Source organism: Dicentrarchus labrax, unplaced genomic scaffold (assembly GCF_905237075.1).
Source record: "Dicentrarchus labrax unplaced genomic scaffold, dlabrax2021, whole genome shotgun sequence".
In the NCBI taxonomy this organism is placed as follows: Eukaryota; Metazoa; Chordata; class Actinopteri; family Moronidae; genus Dicentrarchus; species Dicentrarchus labrax.
Window position 1 is genome coordinate 11,464,404 of NW_026136715.1, and position 17,575 is coordinate 11,481,978.

The following is a 17,575-nucleotide window of genomic DNA, read 5'->3' on the forward strand; positions in this document are numbered from 1 at the left end:
ACAAGGGGCCAGAATCCTCACTGACACTGACTCTTATACCCACCACACACCATGAACCTATGCATTACATTAATGCACATCTCTTGGGGAATTAAGGGTGATTGGGACAGTTTATAAATTTCTTTCTTGTGAAACCTTTCTTGCCATAAATTAAAAACATTAGCCCAACACATGACACATTTCTGTAATACTGAAGATGTAAACTACCCATTTGAAGATGAATGAAGGTTATATCATATTCTAAGGAAGCGTGGCGTACCCTTTTGTCTACACTGATCCAAAACTTTTTTTTGCTGTTGTAATATTGGGGTGATTCGGACAACACTTCTTATCATTATTTTGGGCTAGTGTAAGCTTATATATATATACAGTATATATATATCACGCACTTTAATTCATACTTTGACATAATTTCACATTTCTTCTTCATGTTCATCATTATGAATTAATACTCCATGCTCATTTCACTCAAATGTATTATATATTATATATATATATATATATATATATATATATATATATATATTGCCTCTCTCTATTGTCTCTATTTCATCTTTATTTATATTGTTGTATGTTTATTGTCATGCACCAATATACCAAGGCTAATTCCTTGTGTGTGAAAACCTACTTGGCAATAAAAACACAATTAAATCTGATTAACTGTGCAGCCCTAATAAAAACTAGACCAAACATTAAACAAAACTGGAACCTGAAACTAAAAACTAGAAACGAAATTAAAAAAATATAAAACTTCGAATAACAAACCACAACATCTATCTCTAACGCCGCTTTGAACTGAACTGAACATCTCCTGTAGGTGGCAGTAGGAAAACACAAAATATTGCCGCTGCCGTGAAACCCTCAGAGTAGAGGAAGAAGACGAAGCAGAAGGAAGGCGAGCATTTTGATACCAGGCCACGACCTGCTGCGACGGAGAGTTGCTAACGTTAAAAAAAAAAAAAAAAAAAAAGGTTACATAACTTCGACAATTGTGATTTCATCTTAGCATTGTGTGATCTGCCGAGAAAGGAGGCGTCGAGGCGAGTCTCTCCAGCAGCACATTTCCCGTGATATTTTGACTTTGGCACATCATTTCATCAATTTTAAACGGTAACGTCAATGTTTGCTAATGGAGCTAGCTCGCTAGCCGCGGAAACGCTGTTAGCTGGCCATATTGGCTCTCTGCTCTTCACTTACCGCTTGTTTTTTTCCCCCTCACTTTGGGGTTATGATGTTTAAAAGCGATTCTCGATTCACATGTGTACACGTTTATTGAGATTCATACCACCTGTCTGTCTAGAATTCATAATAATAATAATAATAATAATAATAAAGGGTCACTGAGCTAACGTTCAAACGACGGAGACGCTAGCTTACCGAGGTGGCTAGTTAGCGTTAGCTTCGTGCTTCCGAGTGCAACGCGTGTTTATCCATTATGTTACCTCTTATGGTGATATGTGTCGGCCTGTGAGCTCTGTTGAGTCTACAACGTTGAGATTGGTGAAGTTAGTCATATTAGCTGTATTTAAACGTATTTCATTCAAGGTTACATTTTGTTTTATTTCGGGGGGGGATATTAAGGAAGTTGGGCAAACTACTTGAAACGCTCTTATCTTCGCTATCTAACTTATTTTTAGCAAACGTTAATCTAGCAGTAATTTACTGGGTTTACACACACACACACTGGTCGTATAAATAGTCAGTGGTTTCGGTTTAGACATTCTCGGACTTAACATGTAAACGAAATGTCTGGTTTCAGTTATCAGGTCAAGTAAAAGCTGTTTCACAAATGTAAATGTGTGTTGGTGAAACCCGCGTAAACCCTCAAACCTTTATTTGTATGCAGTTACATGACAAAAGGGTCCAAGACAGAAAGTATCAGTGTGGTTAGCTAAGAAAACAAATGACTAATAATTACATCACGTTATCCAGATTATTGCTTAAACGTGACAGTAATAAGTTTCTTGTTTGCATTTAAAGACGGTCATTGTTGTTTCTTTTTTTACAGGATCATCATGGCTGATGATTTTGACGTAGAGGCCATGCTGGAGGCTCCATACAGAAAGGTGGGTTGCAGATTACAGAGATGAGGCCTGTTTCACTGTTATGATTTACTCTTGAGTCCTTTATATTTGCTACTGTGACAAAGTTTACTTGAATGTTGTGTGGTGTGATTGAGTATTTAAAACGCAATACAGAATTATAAATAAATCCACATCTATCTCTCTTTATAGACTTCCCTAATGATATCTCACCTCTACTCCCATGAATTCATCTTTGATTCCACTGTGAACTGTGAAAAAAAGGAAGGTAGTTATTGTGCATATACTGATGTACTGTGGTTCACCTTAGGACTAAAAGAGATTCAACCTAGAACATCCAATCCGTATTCGGTTGCAACAAGGTGAATGCCAATGGTTGATAAGCCCATCCTTACCTGTCCAGCAAAGGAGGCAGTATTCAGATTTACAATCTGCATGCCATCTCTGTTTCTGAATATACGTAGATACTTTATTTATCCCGAGGGAAATTCAAGAAATATGCAATCTTATATAATCAGGTTTAAAGCCCACTTACACTGTGTGGCTTTGACAAGAATGTATCAGTCTGTCATCAAGTGATTCAACTTTCACCTAATTGCTCTTTAAGTAAAAAAAATCATCATTTATTAAATTTTGTTTAGATTTTTTTTTTTTTAACCTAATATTCATAAGGGATGGTGTTTTATCAGACTATTACCTCTAAATCTAAAAGTTGTAGTTGGTCATCAGTATGCTTGAAAATCCAGATATTGCAGTTGTGGAGCTTCATTATGCAAACACATGAGCCATGTCCTGATTTTATGGCAAAATACAGGTGAATAATTACTTTCCCTTGTGTGTAAATATGAATACTGCCTCTTTGCCGTAGTCAACTGTAATGTGAATCAGCATCTTGATTTTGCATGCTACACAATACCACAGATATTGATATATTACTAGAATGACTGTAAATTAGATACTTCTATCTAGCATCATTGTATTATAAAGTGAGTTACTTTTCATTAGTTAATAATTCCTTAAGTCAAAAGGTTGGAAATATCACATATATATTATGCAAACTGCAGATAATGGAAGTGTAACACGTGGCTGAATTAATGGATTTATTTTTTATTTTATTTTATTTTATTCATTTTCTTGGGCGTCAATATTACTAAGAAGTGTGAATCCCTGTTTGCTTCAGGGCAAGATGTGTGACAGAGGTGGCATCGAGCTCTTACAGTCCAAGAACGAAAATGGGTGAAGATCACTGGACTGACACCAACCACACAGGATCTCTTTTAGTGGCCATGGGCCATGCGTGGTCACATGATTAGGCACAAATAGTGGCAGTGGCATTGGTACGACTTATTAGAAGGGGAATTGGTGGAGATGATCTGACTACTGTCAAAGCTTCCTGAACTCAGCTAATATGTTGGACACTCTCCCTTAACTTTGCTTTGTTGCATTAAGTACTGAGCAAACTTGTTAACAATAAAAAAAAAAAAAAAAAAAAATACAAGAGTGGTATGGGAAGCTATTGGGGTGGTGGAAGGACACTGTCCGGACATGACAGTAGGAAGTTTGAAGTATTATTATTAATTGAATATATTCTGCATTTTCTCTTGTCCCACCCCACCCCCTTTACCTTGACGACTTGAAATGTTTCATCTACGTCCTCATGATGTTCTTCTATCAACCTTGCTTAGGATGAGATCAAGTCCTCTCATGCAAATGGACATGACGACCAGAGCAAGAAGTAAGTTCTGAATATATTAACGTCATGTCTCCGGACTACATAAAACTGTTCATTTCATTTAAAATGTGTTCACTTTGCACGACGATAGCAGTGTTGTAACATGTTTCAGGAAAAGGAGGAGCCGAAGCAAGAGCCGAAGCCCTGGCTCTAGGAAAAGAAGAAGTAGAAGCAAAGACAAAAAGAAGGGTAAGAAGAGGAGCAGAAGCCGAGAAAGAAAACGAAGCCGCAGCAGAGAGCGCCATCGCAGCGGCTCCCGAAGCAAGGAACGTTCTGGGCGATACAAAGCACGCAAGAGCCCCGTGTATGTAACCTTTTTTTAAACTTGATGGCATTTACACTCTGTCTCTATTTTATTAGATATCTTTACAACATCAGAAATGTGTAAATACACTTTTATGTTTATTATTGAGGAAGTTAAAGATGATGTACTAGACTAAAGTCTAGTGAGCCAGCATCCTGAAACTGAATTAGCTAAATGGAATTTAGCCGTCATTAATTTTATAATGTATACTTTTTCCTACTGTATATGTGAAAAGCCCCTCTCTACTTGGGAGAACTGGAGGCATTTAGGATGCTGGAGCAGGAAATTACTTAATTGCTTGTTTTTTCACTGAGTACATAACAAAGACATCAGCGTTTACTGTATAAATGTTGAAGTTTGTTGCTCACACACACTCTTTAAAGCTTTATTTCAAATTGAACAAAGAATTCTTCTTTTATATTTTAGTCGGAAACGTTCCAAAAGTCGGAGCCCCTTCAAAAAAGAAAAGAGTCCCATCAGGTGAGATGAATATTCACATTAAACACTTCTAGGTTTGATTTTATTTTAAAGCACCCTCAAATCCAGTGATTTTAAGGTTTTTACAGAGCTTTAATGTGATTTACTATTTAAAATGCCTCTAGAATTGTTAAAACAAACCATGTAATATTTATTTCTTGTTGGATGCTTTTGCTTTTTTCCAGGCAACCAATTGACAATCTAACACCAGAGGAGAGGGATGCCCGCACAGTTTTTTGCATGCAGCTCGCTGCGAGAATCAGAGCTCGAGACTTGGAAGATTTCTTCTCAGCTGTCGGAAAAGTGAGTCGATGTTCACGATATTGTCATGTAGAATTCAGCAAGCCTGTAAGTGGAAATTGTATCTTAAATGGTCACTGTTTCCCTCTGTAGGTAAGAGACGTGAGAATGATTTCGGACAGAAACTCCAGGAGATCGAAGGGCATTGCGTACATCGAGTTTGTGGAGGCTTCATCTGTACCACTGGCAATTGGATTGACCGGCCAGAGGCTTTTAGGAGTGCCCATCATTGTCCAGGCCTCTCAGGTTATGGTAACTTAATCTAAATATGGACAACTGGATTTCCTCCTAACGAGCAGTCTAGTTGTCGACACATTAATTTTTGTGATGAAATGTTTGTGAATATTGTACAAAACCATGTTAGAACTGTAGCTAGAGCTTAACATTTTTTATATGCCATAGAATTACATCAGATTACATTCGGTTAGCACAAATTAGGCACTTACAGATTGATGTACTGAATTGACATAATTCCATTAATGTAATTACAGGCAGAGAAGAACAGAGCGGCAGCTGCTGCCAATAATCTACAGAAAGGCAGTTCAGGTCCAATGAGGCTGTACGTGGGATCGCTGCACTTCAACATTACTGAAGAAATGCTTCGAGGGATCTTTGAGCCCTTTGGAAAGGTCAGGAACAAGTTTCAAGAGTAATTGTTTTTACTAGTCTTGTAGATTTATTCATTACAGTCTTTTGTAATGGTGTGTTTTGTTTCCAAAGATTGAGGGAATCCAGCTGATGATGGACAGCGAGACTGGACGGTCCAAAGGATATGGCTTTATATCGGTAATTAATGCATCTTTACATCGCTGACAGTACATTAATGTTTGCAGCTAGTATGACTCTAACCTCCCTCCGGTTTGTTGTGCTTTGAAGTTTGCAGATGCAGAATGTGCAAAAAAGGCCTTGGAGCAGCTGAATGGCTTTGAGCTGGCCGGACGTCCGATGAAGGTGGGGCATGTTACAGAGCGCTCAGACTCATCGACAGCCAGCTCGTTCCTGGACAACGACGAACTAGAGAGAACTGGCATTGACCTCGGCACCACAGGGCGCCTACAGCTTATGGCTCGACTAGCAGAAGGTTCGTTCTAACCTGTGTCGTGTTTGTGGCTTTGCGTGAATCACATTGATGGATCCAATTTCTAATTAAAAGAAAAAGATTACAAGAGTTCATGTGTCTGTAAATACAACCGCTCTACCAATGAAATGATTGGGTTGACTTACCCAACAACTAATTTCAGTGCTTATTATGCTTATTTATCTTCATATATCATAGTAAATGATTATCTTTTGGGTTTGGGATTTTTGGTCAGAAAATACAAGACATCTGTAGACATCAGCACATTAATCAGTAATGAAAATAATCATTTGTTGCAGCCCTACATCTTTATGGCTTAAGGTGTCTGAACTTTTCCTAGTTTCCTACTTTTCTTTCTTACTAGGTGTCCAAAAAAGAAAAGATTTTGATCCGAAACCCAACCCTGATTTTCTCTGAATTGTAAACGAGACACAGCATGTAAATAACAGCTTTGAATATTTACTTTCTAAATTTTTTGACTGCTGTGACACAGAAAGGAATTTTCATTTATTGATTTCATCTAAATGTCACAATCTCTGTCAGCATCGCGAAGCAATCGTTAGATTTAGTTTTTTTAAATTAAGCCTCTGTCTCTCTCCACAGGAACTGGTCTGAAGATTCCTCCGGCTGCTCAGCAGGCTCTACAGATGACCGGCTCCATACCCTTTGGAAACATCGCTGCTCCAGCAGGTGAGGGTCTAGATGATGAGAAACACGTGCGCGTGTGTGTGCGCGTTTGTTTATTTTTTGCAGTGACACATCATTATTCTCTTGTTTCAGCTGTTCCAACTCCTGCTCCAAGTCAAGCCTTGAACCTCCCATCACAGCCGCTGGCCACACACTGCCTTCAGCTGTCCAACCTGTTCAACCCACAAGCGTAAGGACATCGTCATTTGGATAGGTTCACTTTTTTTTTTTTCAAGCTTTTCTTAAAACAATACTTACATGCCCATATGTACATTGAAATAGTTTTTTGATGCGATAGCCACGCCCTAAGGCATTATGTTTTCAGGTTGTTAGGACAGTTTACAAGAACACAACTGCAAGTAACTGCCCCGAAGACTAGTATTGGTTCTGCAATGCAGGTATTTTTAAAACTCTTGCTTTCACCCAGTTTTAGTAACGAAAACAGACGAAAGTACTCGGTCTGTATTGAGGGAAGCATTTAGAGACTCGAAGTTACAGCAACCAGCTTTCAATATACATGTGGGCAAGTCAGCATTATCTTTTAAGAAAGACTTCAAAATATGTGAACCCATTTTTTTTATTAAATTCTCATTTCAGGAATATTATCTGTCAGCTTTTGAAGCCACTTGATTTTAAACATTACCAAACATGTTTTTCAGAGAAAACGATCCCAGCTGGGCCATCGAGATCCAAGATGATGTTATTGAGGAGTGCAACAAACATGGAGGAATTGTTCACATTTATGTTGATAAGAACTCTGCTCAAGTAAGTTGATGGTTACAGATATTCAAGAGCTTAAATACAAAAACAAATTGCACTTATCTCTAGTTCATCAAAGAGAAAATATTGTTCTAGCCGCCCCACAGACTTCACTGAACTAGAAAATGGATAAGAAAGCTGGAACCTGAGTGACAATCGTTTCTTTTTCCCGCAGGGTAATGTGTACGTGAAGTGTCCCTCAATACCAGCAGCAATGGCAACTGTAAATGCACTTCATGGACGCTGGTTTGCAGGTATGTAATGTTGCCATTTGGTTTTGCATATCAAATATAACAACAAAGGGGTGTTAATTTTCTTTTTTCCCTCATTCTTTCCTTCCAGGCAAGATGATAACCGCTGCCTACGTTCCCTTACCAACCTACCACAACCTTTTCCCCGATTCAGTAACAGCAAAGCAGCTTCTAATGCCGCAACGTCGATAGTCTGAGACATGCTTATGAAAGTCAGTGTAAATACATTTGTTTGCATTCATGGAAATGTCATTGAGACAGACGCATTGAAATTAGTTGGCTGTGTGTAATAAAAGTTGCCTCAAGTTCATGTGTTCACATTGAAAATTAGGCAGTTCTCTTCTTTGTTTTTGTTTTTTTGAGTTGCTTTTCAGATTTTTTGTGGTTTTGTGTTGTAAACTACCACTGAGAAGTAATCTGCAGGTATCTATTGGTCTGTATGTTTTTAAATATTACTGTCTTATCTGCTTGTTTAAATCAACAGTTTTAGATTTAAAGTAAATTGCAAAGAGTTACAGAAACGTGTTGGGTTAATAGGCCTTAAATGCCAAAAGTATATCAATGTCAACAATAATCCTTTGTAACTTTTTACAGCCATAATTTCATTTTTTGTATGAAGGCTCCCAATAAACTTTGGCAAATTTGACAATTCAGTTTGTGTTAGTCTACTTTTTGTGAGTTTGTCATCCCAGGATTAATTTAAAAAAGCTTTTGTGAAGTCTTAATTAAAACACGTTTTAATAACTTCTTTAGCAGACTGGATTTGAATAGGAGCCTCTACCATTTTGGACAACAGAGGACGTGTTGTAAATCAATGTGACCTCACGTAATAACTGCCCCCTGCTGGGGGGCTCAGTCAGAAAATCGGAATCACTTGTTCAGATTTGTTGTGGGCATGTTTCACCCCACCATAACTTCACATTTGTACTGTTAAACAAACTTAAGACCAGATTTGATGTGACAATTTACATATATCTATTGATGGCCACTGAGATTGAGTATACATTGGCTGTGGTTCAATTACATACCAAACTAATAAAACATGTACTCTACATGGTCAGAAGAAAGCTATTAACTATATTAGGAGTTAATTTAAGTTCCTCATGCTGCCTGATTTTGTCTCTCCTCACTCAGAATTTGCTGCCACCATATTAAAGAGCATTTTATCCACTACAAAGGCTAATATGTCCTATGATTTTATAATAAAAAGGTCTTACATACTATACAAGGGAGACATGAACCAAGTGATATCATTAAATGTCATAAGGAGTTTGGTCTAGACCTGCTCTATTTGAAAAGTGTCCTGAGATAACTTCTGTTATGAATTGGCGCTATACAAATGAATGAATTAAACCAAACAACTGTAAAGTTAAATTGTGGAACCTAGAAGATGAAATGGCACATCGTTCCTCTTACAAATAAAACACTGAATTCATAAACAAAAAAAAACACACCCTTCCTCAATTCACCACATCCACGACCTCATTTGGGTCTGGTAGAGTATAAGCAGCGGCTAATGTTTGCTTTCTCTAGATACGGCGGTGTAACGGTCATTGTTGAACAAGTTTGCCAACTTTATGACTCTCATAAAAGGGGGAAGATATGGACATGAGCAAAAACTAATAATGATGATAACAATATTGAAGCAATGGGCATCAAGCAAGACCACGGCAGCAGGCACAAACCAAGATCCCTGATCACAATGAGTCTTCTCTCATTGAATTGGAGAAAGTAGTCTCACAGAAAAGCTCAGGACCTTAACCAAACATTTGACAAAACAACCAGTTAATCATCATTTTTCCACGTTAAGTCAAAAACCTCACCTCTGTGTCCCTTGTTGACGTAGGTTTGAGACGTGGACAACAAATGGGGACAAGCACAATTTTAAACCTAAAGTAGACGCACTGCTGCATCGACCTTTAGTGTGTAAAGTTCTTCCAGCGGCCCCTGTGAATAAAAGCAGTAGTGTCCGCCACCTCTTCGTCTGACTTCATGGGCAGTCCAACTGAATGTGACCCGGGGGCAGGCTATAACTATACAGAAATCTTCTCTCTGATGGAACATTGTTTATGTAGGTCACATAAAGCCATCAGTAATAAATTGAGACAGTTTCATAACCAGTTAGAAAGTCCTTGTACGTTTAACAAATGACACAAGACAGGTTTAATGCATATACTGTAAACTTTATCTTCTAACAAAAGGTACTGCATCAACAAAATAGTTTTAACTTCACAAATCTCTCTTTACTGCCAATTTAATCTACATAGAACATTTTTTCTTTAGTTTTTTTTTTCTTTTTCCTCTTTTTCAAAATTTTTTTTTTTTTTTTTTTCAATTTTTTCCCCTCCTCCAGAAAGTCGCTGACATCTGGAAAAAACATGGACATGGTTAAGTCTTTTGCGGTGATACTCAGTGTGTAAGTGTCTGCAACTCAGCACATTTTGTATGAAGCACAGCTGTGCAGGATTCTTTCTGAATTTTGGGCATCATTTTACAACAGCCGATCCCTGATCTTTCACTCAATTTAATGTACTTTCATTTAACCAAACAAGCAAATACTGTAGCTTGACACAAATGCAAAAAAAAAAAAAAAAAACACTTGGGATTGAGGGGAGCAATGACGAGTTTTCCACAACAGGACATAATTAGAAAAAAAATAAAATAAACCTTAATTAAACATTTATGGGCATTGCAGCCGATGATAAAACACATACTTGCTGTAAGGGATCCTTTCACAGCTGTCTCTCAACAGAGGAGGAGAAGTTGTTTCTGACCTGAAAGGGCTCTTCACTTCTTCGGAGAGCATTCCTTCACCTGGTGAGCCTGCAGGACAGCGATCGCCTCGTCCACCTGACCAAAGGAGAGAAAGAAGATCATTCGCTAACGCCGGTCTCATCATCTATACCATTCCCATGTCTGTATGGTGAATGAGACACTTAGCTTAGCATTAAGACTAGAAAATGGGGGGGATCAAATTATTTTGTCTTGTAATCTGCCCCATCCCTGAATGGCAACTATGTAATGGTAAGAGTATAAGACAGTCTGTTAAATGTGAACATAATCATGCCTTAGAGTGCAGGGACTCTGGCGTCTCCAGCATGTGCAGCAGCTCACAGTTGTCGATCTCCAGCAGCATCCCAGTGATTTTTCCAGCCAGGTTTGGGTGAAGGGTATGGATCAGTGGGTACAACCGCTCTCCTATCACAGCAGAGAGAGGGTTAGCAACCAAATACACAAGTCGCTTTAATCTGCATAAAAACAAACAAAGAACAAAAAGGAACGATGCCAAACCGAGGAGCTGTTTCTGATCCATGAGTGGAGCTGCAGCCAACATCGAGGCAGTGAGTGGCTCTTGGCTTTGAATGTGCACCGGTGGCTCCATCATAGGTGCTGGAACAACCTGGAGAGTATACAGGGGTGCAAACCTGTCACCTTTCTGCGAAAATCTGCGTTTTGAATCCAAGGTGGGTCATTTGTGCGATTCGTGTCAATCTAATGAGCCTGATACGCAAACGCTAGCCATCACAATTTGGATATAACATTAGTTATTTCCATGGACTCCCAAACGTCAGCTGGTGTACGTGTTACTCCAAATTCCACTTGTGTAACATTATTAAAGCTCCCCAGTGCCAAGTGCCATCTTAATGTTAATGTTGGTTCTATTTTCTTCATGCTAAGATAATATTAGTAAGCTTACTACTGTCCTAACCACAACGTAATCAAACTATTTGTTTTTGGATGTGTTTTGGAACATGAGACTAACTCATGTGATGACTGTTTGGAAATTTAACTAACATAGACCTATGTTATTTATGATGCAAGATAGTTGGAACAGAAAGCCTGTTACAGTAGCGTTAGCCTAATCATGTAGCACTACAATTAGACCGTTCAGTACAGACTAAAGTACCTGTAGTCTTGTCATGGGTGCCGGTATAGTAATGACCTGCTGGACGTTTCTCACTGCAGAGGAGTACTTGTACTGGCCGCCCCTTGTCACACCAGGCATGTCAGTACGCCCTCCTACAGTCTGGGTCCCAATGTTATCTAAATGAAGACATTACACCTGTCAGATGCTACCATGTATGTAAATGGCACATCTTTTGACGAACGGAGCCTTTCGTGTTATCACAAATCTGTTACTCACTTGTCTTTTGTGTGGAGCTCACGATGCGCGGAGCCTGGGTGGAAGCCTGTCTGACTGTGGCGATCGGGGTCGATCCGCGTCGAGGGGCTGAACTACCGACAAACTGGGTCGTGTAGGGGCCTGACAACATGGGAGACGACGTTTATACACACTGCGATTGAACCTACATCCACGTGAACATAAAACAAAAGGATCCATTTACCCTGTAGTCTGGGTGGCTGCCCTGTCCAACGTGGTACTGGTCTCATGTTGCTGACAGCATTGTGGTTGTAGAAGGAGCGAGCGGGAGGCTGCAAGATAAATATTAGTTAATGGAATCATATTGAGGGTCAACCACCGAATAAGTTACTTGAAGGTACTGTGAGGGGAAAAAAATTAAATAATAATATATCACTAATAGGGATTTATTTAGCTCCACAAATTAAAAAAAAAAAAAAAAAAGACGTTTGTGATTTCAACGTGATGAATTTTACATTGTTCAAACGTCCATACCTGTGGTACGGTCATGTAGTATCCAGCCTGCTGGTACGAGTCAATGATCGGACTTGTCATGGTCCTCAGGGTAGCAAGTCTCTGCATGTATTTATTGGTCAGGATTGCTTTCCGCTCCTCCCTCCGCTGAGCCAGAGCCACGTACAGTGGTTTGGTCGCAACTATTCTCCCGTTCATTTCAGTTACTGCTTTTGTTGCTTCCTCAGGTGAAGAGAAACAGACGAAGCCAAAGCCCTTGCTTTGGGAGCCGTCTGTCATCACCTACAGGAAGCAAAGAAGCTCAAGTTCAGAAACGTATCAGATCTGTAGACTAGATTTTTATGCTCGCGCTGTACGGATCCACTGACCGACCACAACATGGGCTGAACATTAACACTGCACCCCTGGTCGGTTTTGTTCAGTGATAGTTCCAATGAAGCCTATTTAAACCCGACGACCGCATCCTCAGACAAAAAGAAGGAAAGGCAGCATTATTTTATGTAATTTTATCTCATCACATTACCTTGGCACTGGTGATGGTGCCGTAAGGGGCAAACTCCTTCCGCAGCCTCTCATCATCTATGCTATCATCCAAGTTCTTCACATACAGATTCACCCCCTGGAACCAGAAAGAGTGAGAAATGTTCACGCTTCCAAACCATTCTGACACCAGGAAAATGCACCAGGATATAACCTGTTAATGAGTGAGCTTTAGAGGCGTTAGTAGTTCGATTTAGTTACCTTTGGACAGAGTCAAACTCACCGTTTCTAGTCTTAAGCTTACCAGCTATCCTGTACCTTTATATTGACGTACACAGATGTATCAAAAGCCTATTTTTTGCCCTTACAAAGTTAATCTGTTGGACTGAGGGATGTGTGTTACTGATTCCAGAAGTATTTAAGTTGCCAAGTTGAAAAAGACAACAAAGACAGCACTGGGACAAGAGCCATTCAAAACTGAAAATCTAATTCATTAAACTGTGGGCTATTCAAAAAAACAGTTTTGGAGTAGCACTCTGCTCTCTGGTTCATTATTGGCCATATTGACAACAGTTTATATAATAGGACAGAAACAAATTAACCCCTTGTATCATCTGTCTACAAGCGAACGATGATTCAGCACCTGATAGCGTTGGATCCGGTCCTGTTTGATCTGGTCAAACTTGCGCTTGAGCTCTCCTTGGCGCTCCTGCCGCTTCTGAGCACGGCCCGCATAGATGACTTTCCCATTGATCTCCTTTCCATTCATTTCATCAACTGCCTGGGAACACAAGAGGAGCATCAACGTGTTACTTGTGTGAGTTTTCGTATCAACACTGAATCAACTAACTCATCAACACTGGGGTGGTATTATTGGTGAAAATGTAGCCAACTTGGCTCTAAATGTCAGTATAATTAACCGTTCTGTTGGCAGGCACCCAATTCAAGAGGACACAGAAACTTGGCACGCGCTACCTTCTGAGCATCCTCGTGGTTAGCGTAGTTCACAAAGCCGAATCCTCGTGAATGGCCCCTCTCGTCCTTCATCACCCGCACACTGAGAGTCCTCCCTGAGAGTTTGAGCACAAACCAGCCTGTAACTATCTGATATGCATAGAAATGTAATATGTTACCAACTGTGGCAATCAATTTATTGGAGGAGAGGCCCCTAACTGAGTAGAAAGAACAAAAACATTACGCTTTCTTACCAAATGCAGTGAAGAGTTCCTTGAGTTTCTCATCAGTGTAGTCTTCACCAAAGTTTTTGATGTAGACATTGGTGAACTTCATAGCTTTGGTCCCAAACTCCACCTCCCTTTCCTTGCGGGACTTAAAGTGGCCGACAAAGCTGCGGATAGAACCAAACCCATCACCAAGAAACAATGACGAAGAGATAAAAGAAAGCAAGTTAGTTAAAAACTTGACTTTGCACAGTGACGATAAAATGTGACTTCGGATTCAGAACACAGTCTCAGAAATTGATGAGGACAGAAATCAAGAACAAAATGCGAACAAGCTAAGACTTTAAAAGTCACAAAGATAATCATCAAGTCAAGCTTTTAGTCAAATGTTAATGCATCTTTATTTCTCCTACACTGTAGGGACATAATAGCCTTCTGATGATCTTGCTTTGCCTCTTAAATTACAATACAATATACACACACAACAAATCTAGACACACATCCTACCTACTCACTGACCTAAGAATGGACAACTGACATTTTTCTCCCAGGAAATGGGCCTTTGCGTTGACAATGCCAGATTCCAAATGATTACGTGTCTTTTGACTGAGCAAAAAAGACACATGGAACAGTCATCTGCAAAAAGTCTGTGGCGTCTTCAAGAGTCATCAGAGTCATCAGCATTCAGTAACAGTTTATATAGTTAATATACACATATACACTCTACATTCTGCACTACTCTTTGCCTCAACTTGCTTATTTTAAATTGCATTTTGTTTGATTGCACCAGTTTTTTTTTTTTTTTTTCCAACGTATTTAGTTCACTCACACTTTCCTATCATTCAGCAGCATCCCATTCATGGTATCAATGGCACGGTTCGCAGCCTCATGAGTCTCAAAGTGAACAAAGCCATAACCTTTGGACCCTTTCTCATCACAAACAACCTACAAAAAGACAAAAAGGCATCAAAATCACACAAGGGTTCACTGCATTGATCATGAGTTATGTTCATAGCGTTTTGCATACATTTACCACCTCAGGATATGTTGTTTAATGCAACATTTATATTAATGTTGACTTAAACCATACTGTATAGCCCTACAACATCTGCTAAATATTCAGTGCAACATTAGCATCATGCACACACTGTACAAACAAACATGTTTCTAAGACCAGAGAGCTACGACAACAACGCAGTAGTCACAAGGGCCACTGACCTTGCAGGACAAAATATTGCCGAAGGCTGAGAAGGTGTCATACAGTGCCTTGTTGTCAATAGACTCATCCATGTTCTTGATGAAGATGTTTCCCACACCAGATTTCCTGAGTCCCGGGTCACGCTGAGACCACATTATTCGGATAGGTCGACCCTTGATGACATCGTAGTTCATCGTATCCAGGGCACACTCCGCTGAAAAACAATGTAAAAACATAACCAGCAAGATCTCCTTTTAGTCATACACAAAGATCTTTTTACTGTATTTTGTTTCCGTTTTACACAAACACACACACACACACACACATATATATATAATGTCCTAGATTGAAAAAAGTAATTTTCTCTAATCATAAACTAAACAGTGAGATTTCTCACAGGATCATTTCTGAAAAACTTTTGTTCAGTGTAATGAATATGAGCTAGTATCAGCTAATCCATCTGCCAGATAATCATAATAACATCCAATGATTCCTAAATTCTTTTTGTCTTCTTTTGTCTTTTATTCCATGCTCAAATTCAGGGAGTTTCTTATTTTACATCATATATTAAAATCATAGTCACAGGTAGCAAGGCACTTGGTTAAACATTTCAGTGTTTTTATTTATGCTATGGTTCATTGAAATTAATTTTTACAGTGATAAAAAACAGCATTTTCACAGTTTTAACTTGGCCTCAATAAGTACTATACCATCAGCTGGTTGCTGGAAGTTAATGTAGGCATATCCCAGAGATCTGCGGGTGATGATGTCCCGGCACACACGGATTGACATGATGGGTCCAGCAGGAGAGAATTTCTGGTAGAGCATGGCCTCTGTAACATCAGGATGCAGGTCTCCTACATACAAAGAAGCGAGGGGATACGCTTGTCCACTGCTGCTGTTCATCTTGGGTAACAGCTAGTTCAAGACAGAAAATAGATATGAGCGGTCCTTACTGAATAGAGTTTGTGTTTGTTCCAGATTAAAAGTTCAACAGTAGAAAAGCTACACTCTTACACACAAAGGCTATAGTTGCCAGTTTATTATGTACATCAAGTTACATCCAATGCAAACCTATACAATAGCTAGGGTTGCATAATTACTCAAAATGTTACTGAAATCACAATATGGCCAAGTGCAAAAAAAACCAAAACAACAATGTTTGGAAAAGACCCAACAAATGTCACATCAATTGTGATGCTAAAATGCTAATTCCCATTAATCAAGAGTCTTGTCATAATGGCACTATCTGTCAAAACAATCTCAATGATGATGTTGTTGTTGTTGTTGTTTTACCACATCGTGCACCCCTGATAACAGCTCTGCCCAGTTTCTACCTTTATGAAAGTTATTATTCTGTTTTTGTTTGAACGTTAGCTACTAAGCTACAGTTTCACTAACTTATAAAGTGCATTCATCCAACTGCAAAGAGTAGGAAAAAAATAATCTTAGATTAGTCCCTGCTTGGAAAAAGGTTTTATAATGTGCATATGGCTGGTTAAGATTTGTTTTTACTATAAATCACAATGCAGGTAGAAACGTGGACGATTTATACACTCAATCACCAGTTTATTAGGTCCATCCCATTTATATAAATGAGGGTGGAGTAAATAACACAAACATCTCTCTGTATAATCCACAAAATACATCCTCCAAAATGATCCTGAAGTTTCATCAACACATCTCAACAAGCAGTTTTAAACAAAAACTTAAAATTATGAAGATAGGATTAAAATACTGCATAAGTTTTGACTAGATGCCCCAAATAAAGTGGTAACTGAGTGCATGTATGGTTAATGGGGATCTTAATATGGAAAAAAACATGTCAAGAGAGAAAGGGTGTGACTCATGTTAACTTTAACCTAACGTAATTAAGTTTAATCACCTAATGATAACATATCTTAAATACACATATCAAGCTAGGGCTTCTGAAAGATGAATTAAAATTCATTAAAAGTTAAAAAAAATATTGATATGTTTGGCAAAAAATAAAATAAATAAAAAAACATTTGTAGAGCTAGCTAAAGTTAGCTAAACTTACACCCTTTCTTTGTGAACTTCACATCAACACTGCTGCAGGTGAAGCAGCCAAATCCCAATTAAACACACGGATGGATTATCGCTTCAAATCAACGTTACTTACAGGTTTTAAATGGCCAGTGCGTCGTAAATCTGAGGTATGACTTTTACGTGCAGCAGGTTGTGAGCGCCGATCACACTTTTCCACAAGGGCGGGAGGTTGTTTTCGTTTAATTATGGCCGTGGAACACCTGCCTCGCTCCTCCGCGTATCGCTGTTCCAATTAAGCTTGTGAGAAGGCTCTTGCGTGTCACTCCGCGATGAGAACTAGTTCTCGCACTCGACGGGGCTAAAATTCGTTAAAAACCCGCCCTCTAGTGGCAAAGGGAAGGCGGAGACTTGTCACACGAATCTTAGTGATTTTCTGCTATCTTTATTTAAAAAAAAAAAAA

At 39.0% G+C, this 17,575-nt stretch overlaps 2 protein-coding genes across 8 annotated transcripts; one reads left to right on the plus strand and one right to left on the minus strand.

Annotated features, from left to right (window-relative positions):
* Positions 1 to 857: 857 nt before the first annotated feature.
* LOC127377285 (RNA-binding protein 39) lies at positions 858 to 8,283 on the plus strand. Of its 2 annotated transcripts, none has more exons than XM_051425023.1 (15): positions 858 to 1,110; positions 2,009 to 2,066; positions 3,728 to 3,777; positions 3,887 to 4,078; positions 4,505 to 4,558; positions 4,741 to 4,858; positions 4,949 to 5,107; positions 5,347 to 5,484; positions 5,576 to 5,641; positions 5,732 to 5,936; positions 6,537 to 6,623; positions 6,714 to 6,810; positions 7,280 to 7,385; positions 7,555 to 7,633; positions 7,722 to 8,283. In XM_051425023.1, exons 2-15 carry the CDS (start codon positions 2,016 to 2,018, stop codon positions 7,820 to 7,822), a joined length of 1,503 nt encoding a protein of 500 aa, XP_051280983.1. In that variant the 5' UTR covers positions 858 to 1,110; positions 2,009 to 2,015; the 3' UTR covers positions 7,823 to 8,283. The 2 variants fall into 2 exon arrangements, with proteins under 2 accessions (XP_051280983.1, XP_051280985.1); XM_051425025.1 differs by having other exon boundaries at positions 4,949 to 5,101.
* A 1,530-nt stretch (positions 8,284 to 9,813) lies between these two features.
* Positions 9,814 to 17,501, minus strand: pabpc1l (poly(A) binding protein, cytoplasmic 1-like). 6 transcript variants are annotated; one of them, XR_007887820.1, is made up of 17 exons: positions 17,248 to 17,501; positions 15,815 to 16,022; positions 15,125 to 15,318; positions 14,736 to 14,851; positions 14,426 to 14,512; positions 13,934 to 14,073; positions 13,701 to 13,795; positions 13,369 to 13,506; positions 12,769 to 12,864; positions 12,267 to 12,527; positions 11,977 to 12,064; positions 11,775 to 11,894; positions 11,538 to 11,674; positions 10,922 to 11,030; positions 10,698 to 10,828; positions 10,345 to 10,480; positions 9,814 to 9,997 (listed from the first exon to the last, which is right to left on the minus strand). XR_007887820.1 is itself a non-coding variant. In XM_051426643.1 (17 exons), exons 2-16 carry the CDS (start codon positions 16,008 to 16,010, stop codon positions 10,418 to 10,420), a joined length of 1,971 nt encoding a protein of 656 aa, XP_051282603.1. In that variant the 5' UTR covers positions 16,011 to 16,022; positions 17,248 to 17,501; the 3' UTR covers positions 9,814 to 9,997; positions 10,405 to 10,417. The 6 variants fall into 6 exon arrangements, 5 of the variants coding, with proteins under 5 accessions (XP_051282603.1, XP_051282604.1, XP_051282602.1 ...); XM_051426643.1 differs by having other exon boundaries at positions 10,405 to 10,480; XM_051426644.1 differs by having other exon boundaries at positions 9,814 to 10,480; positions 11,574 to 11,674.
* Between the last annotated feature and the right edge of the window lie 74 nt (positions 17,502 to 17,575).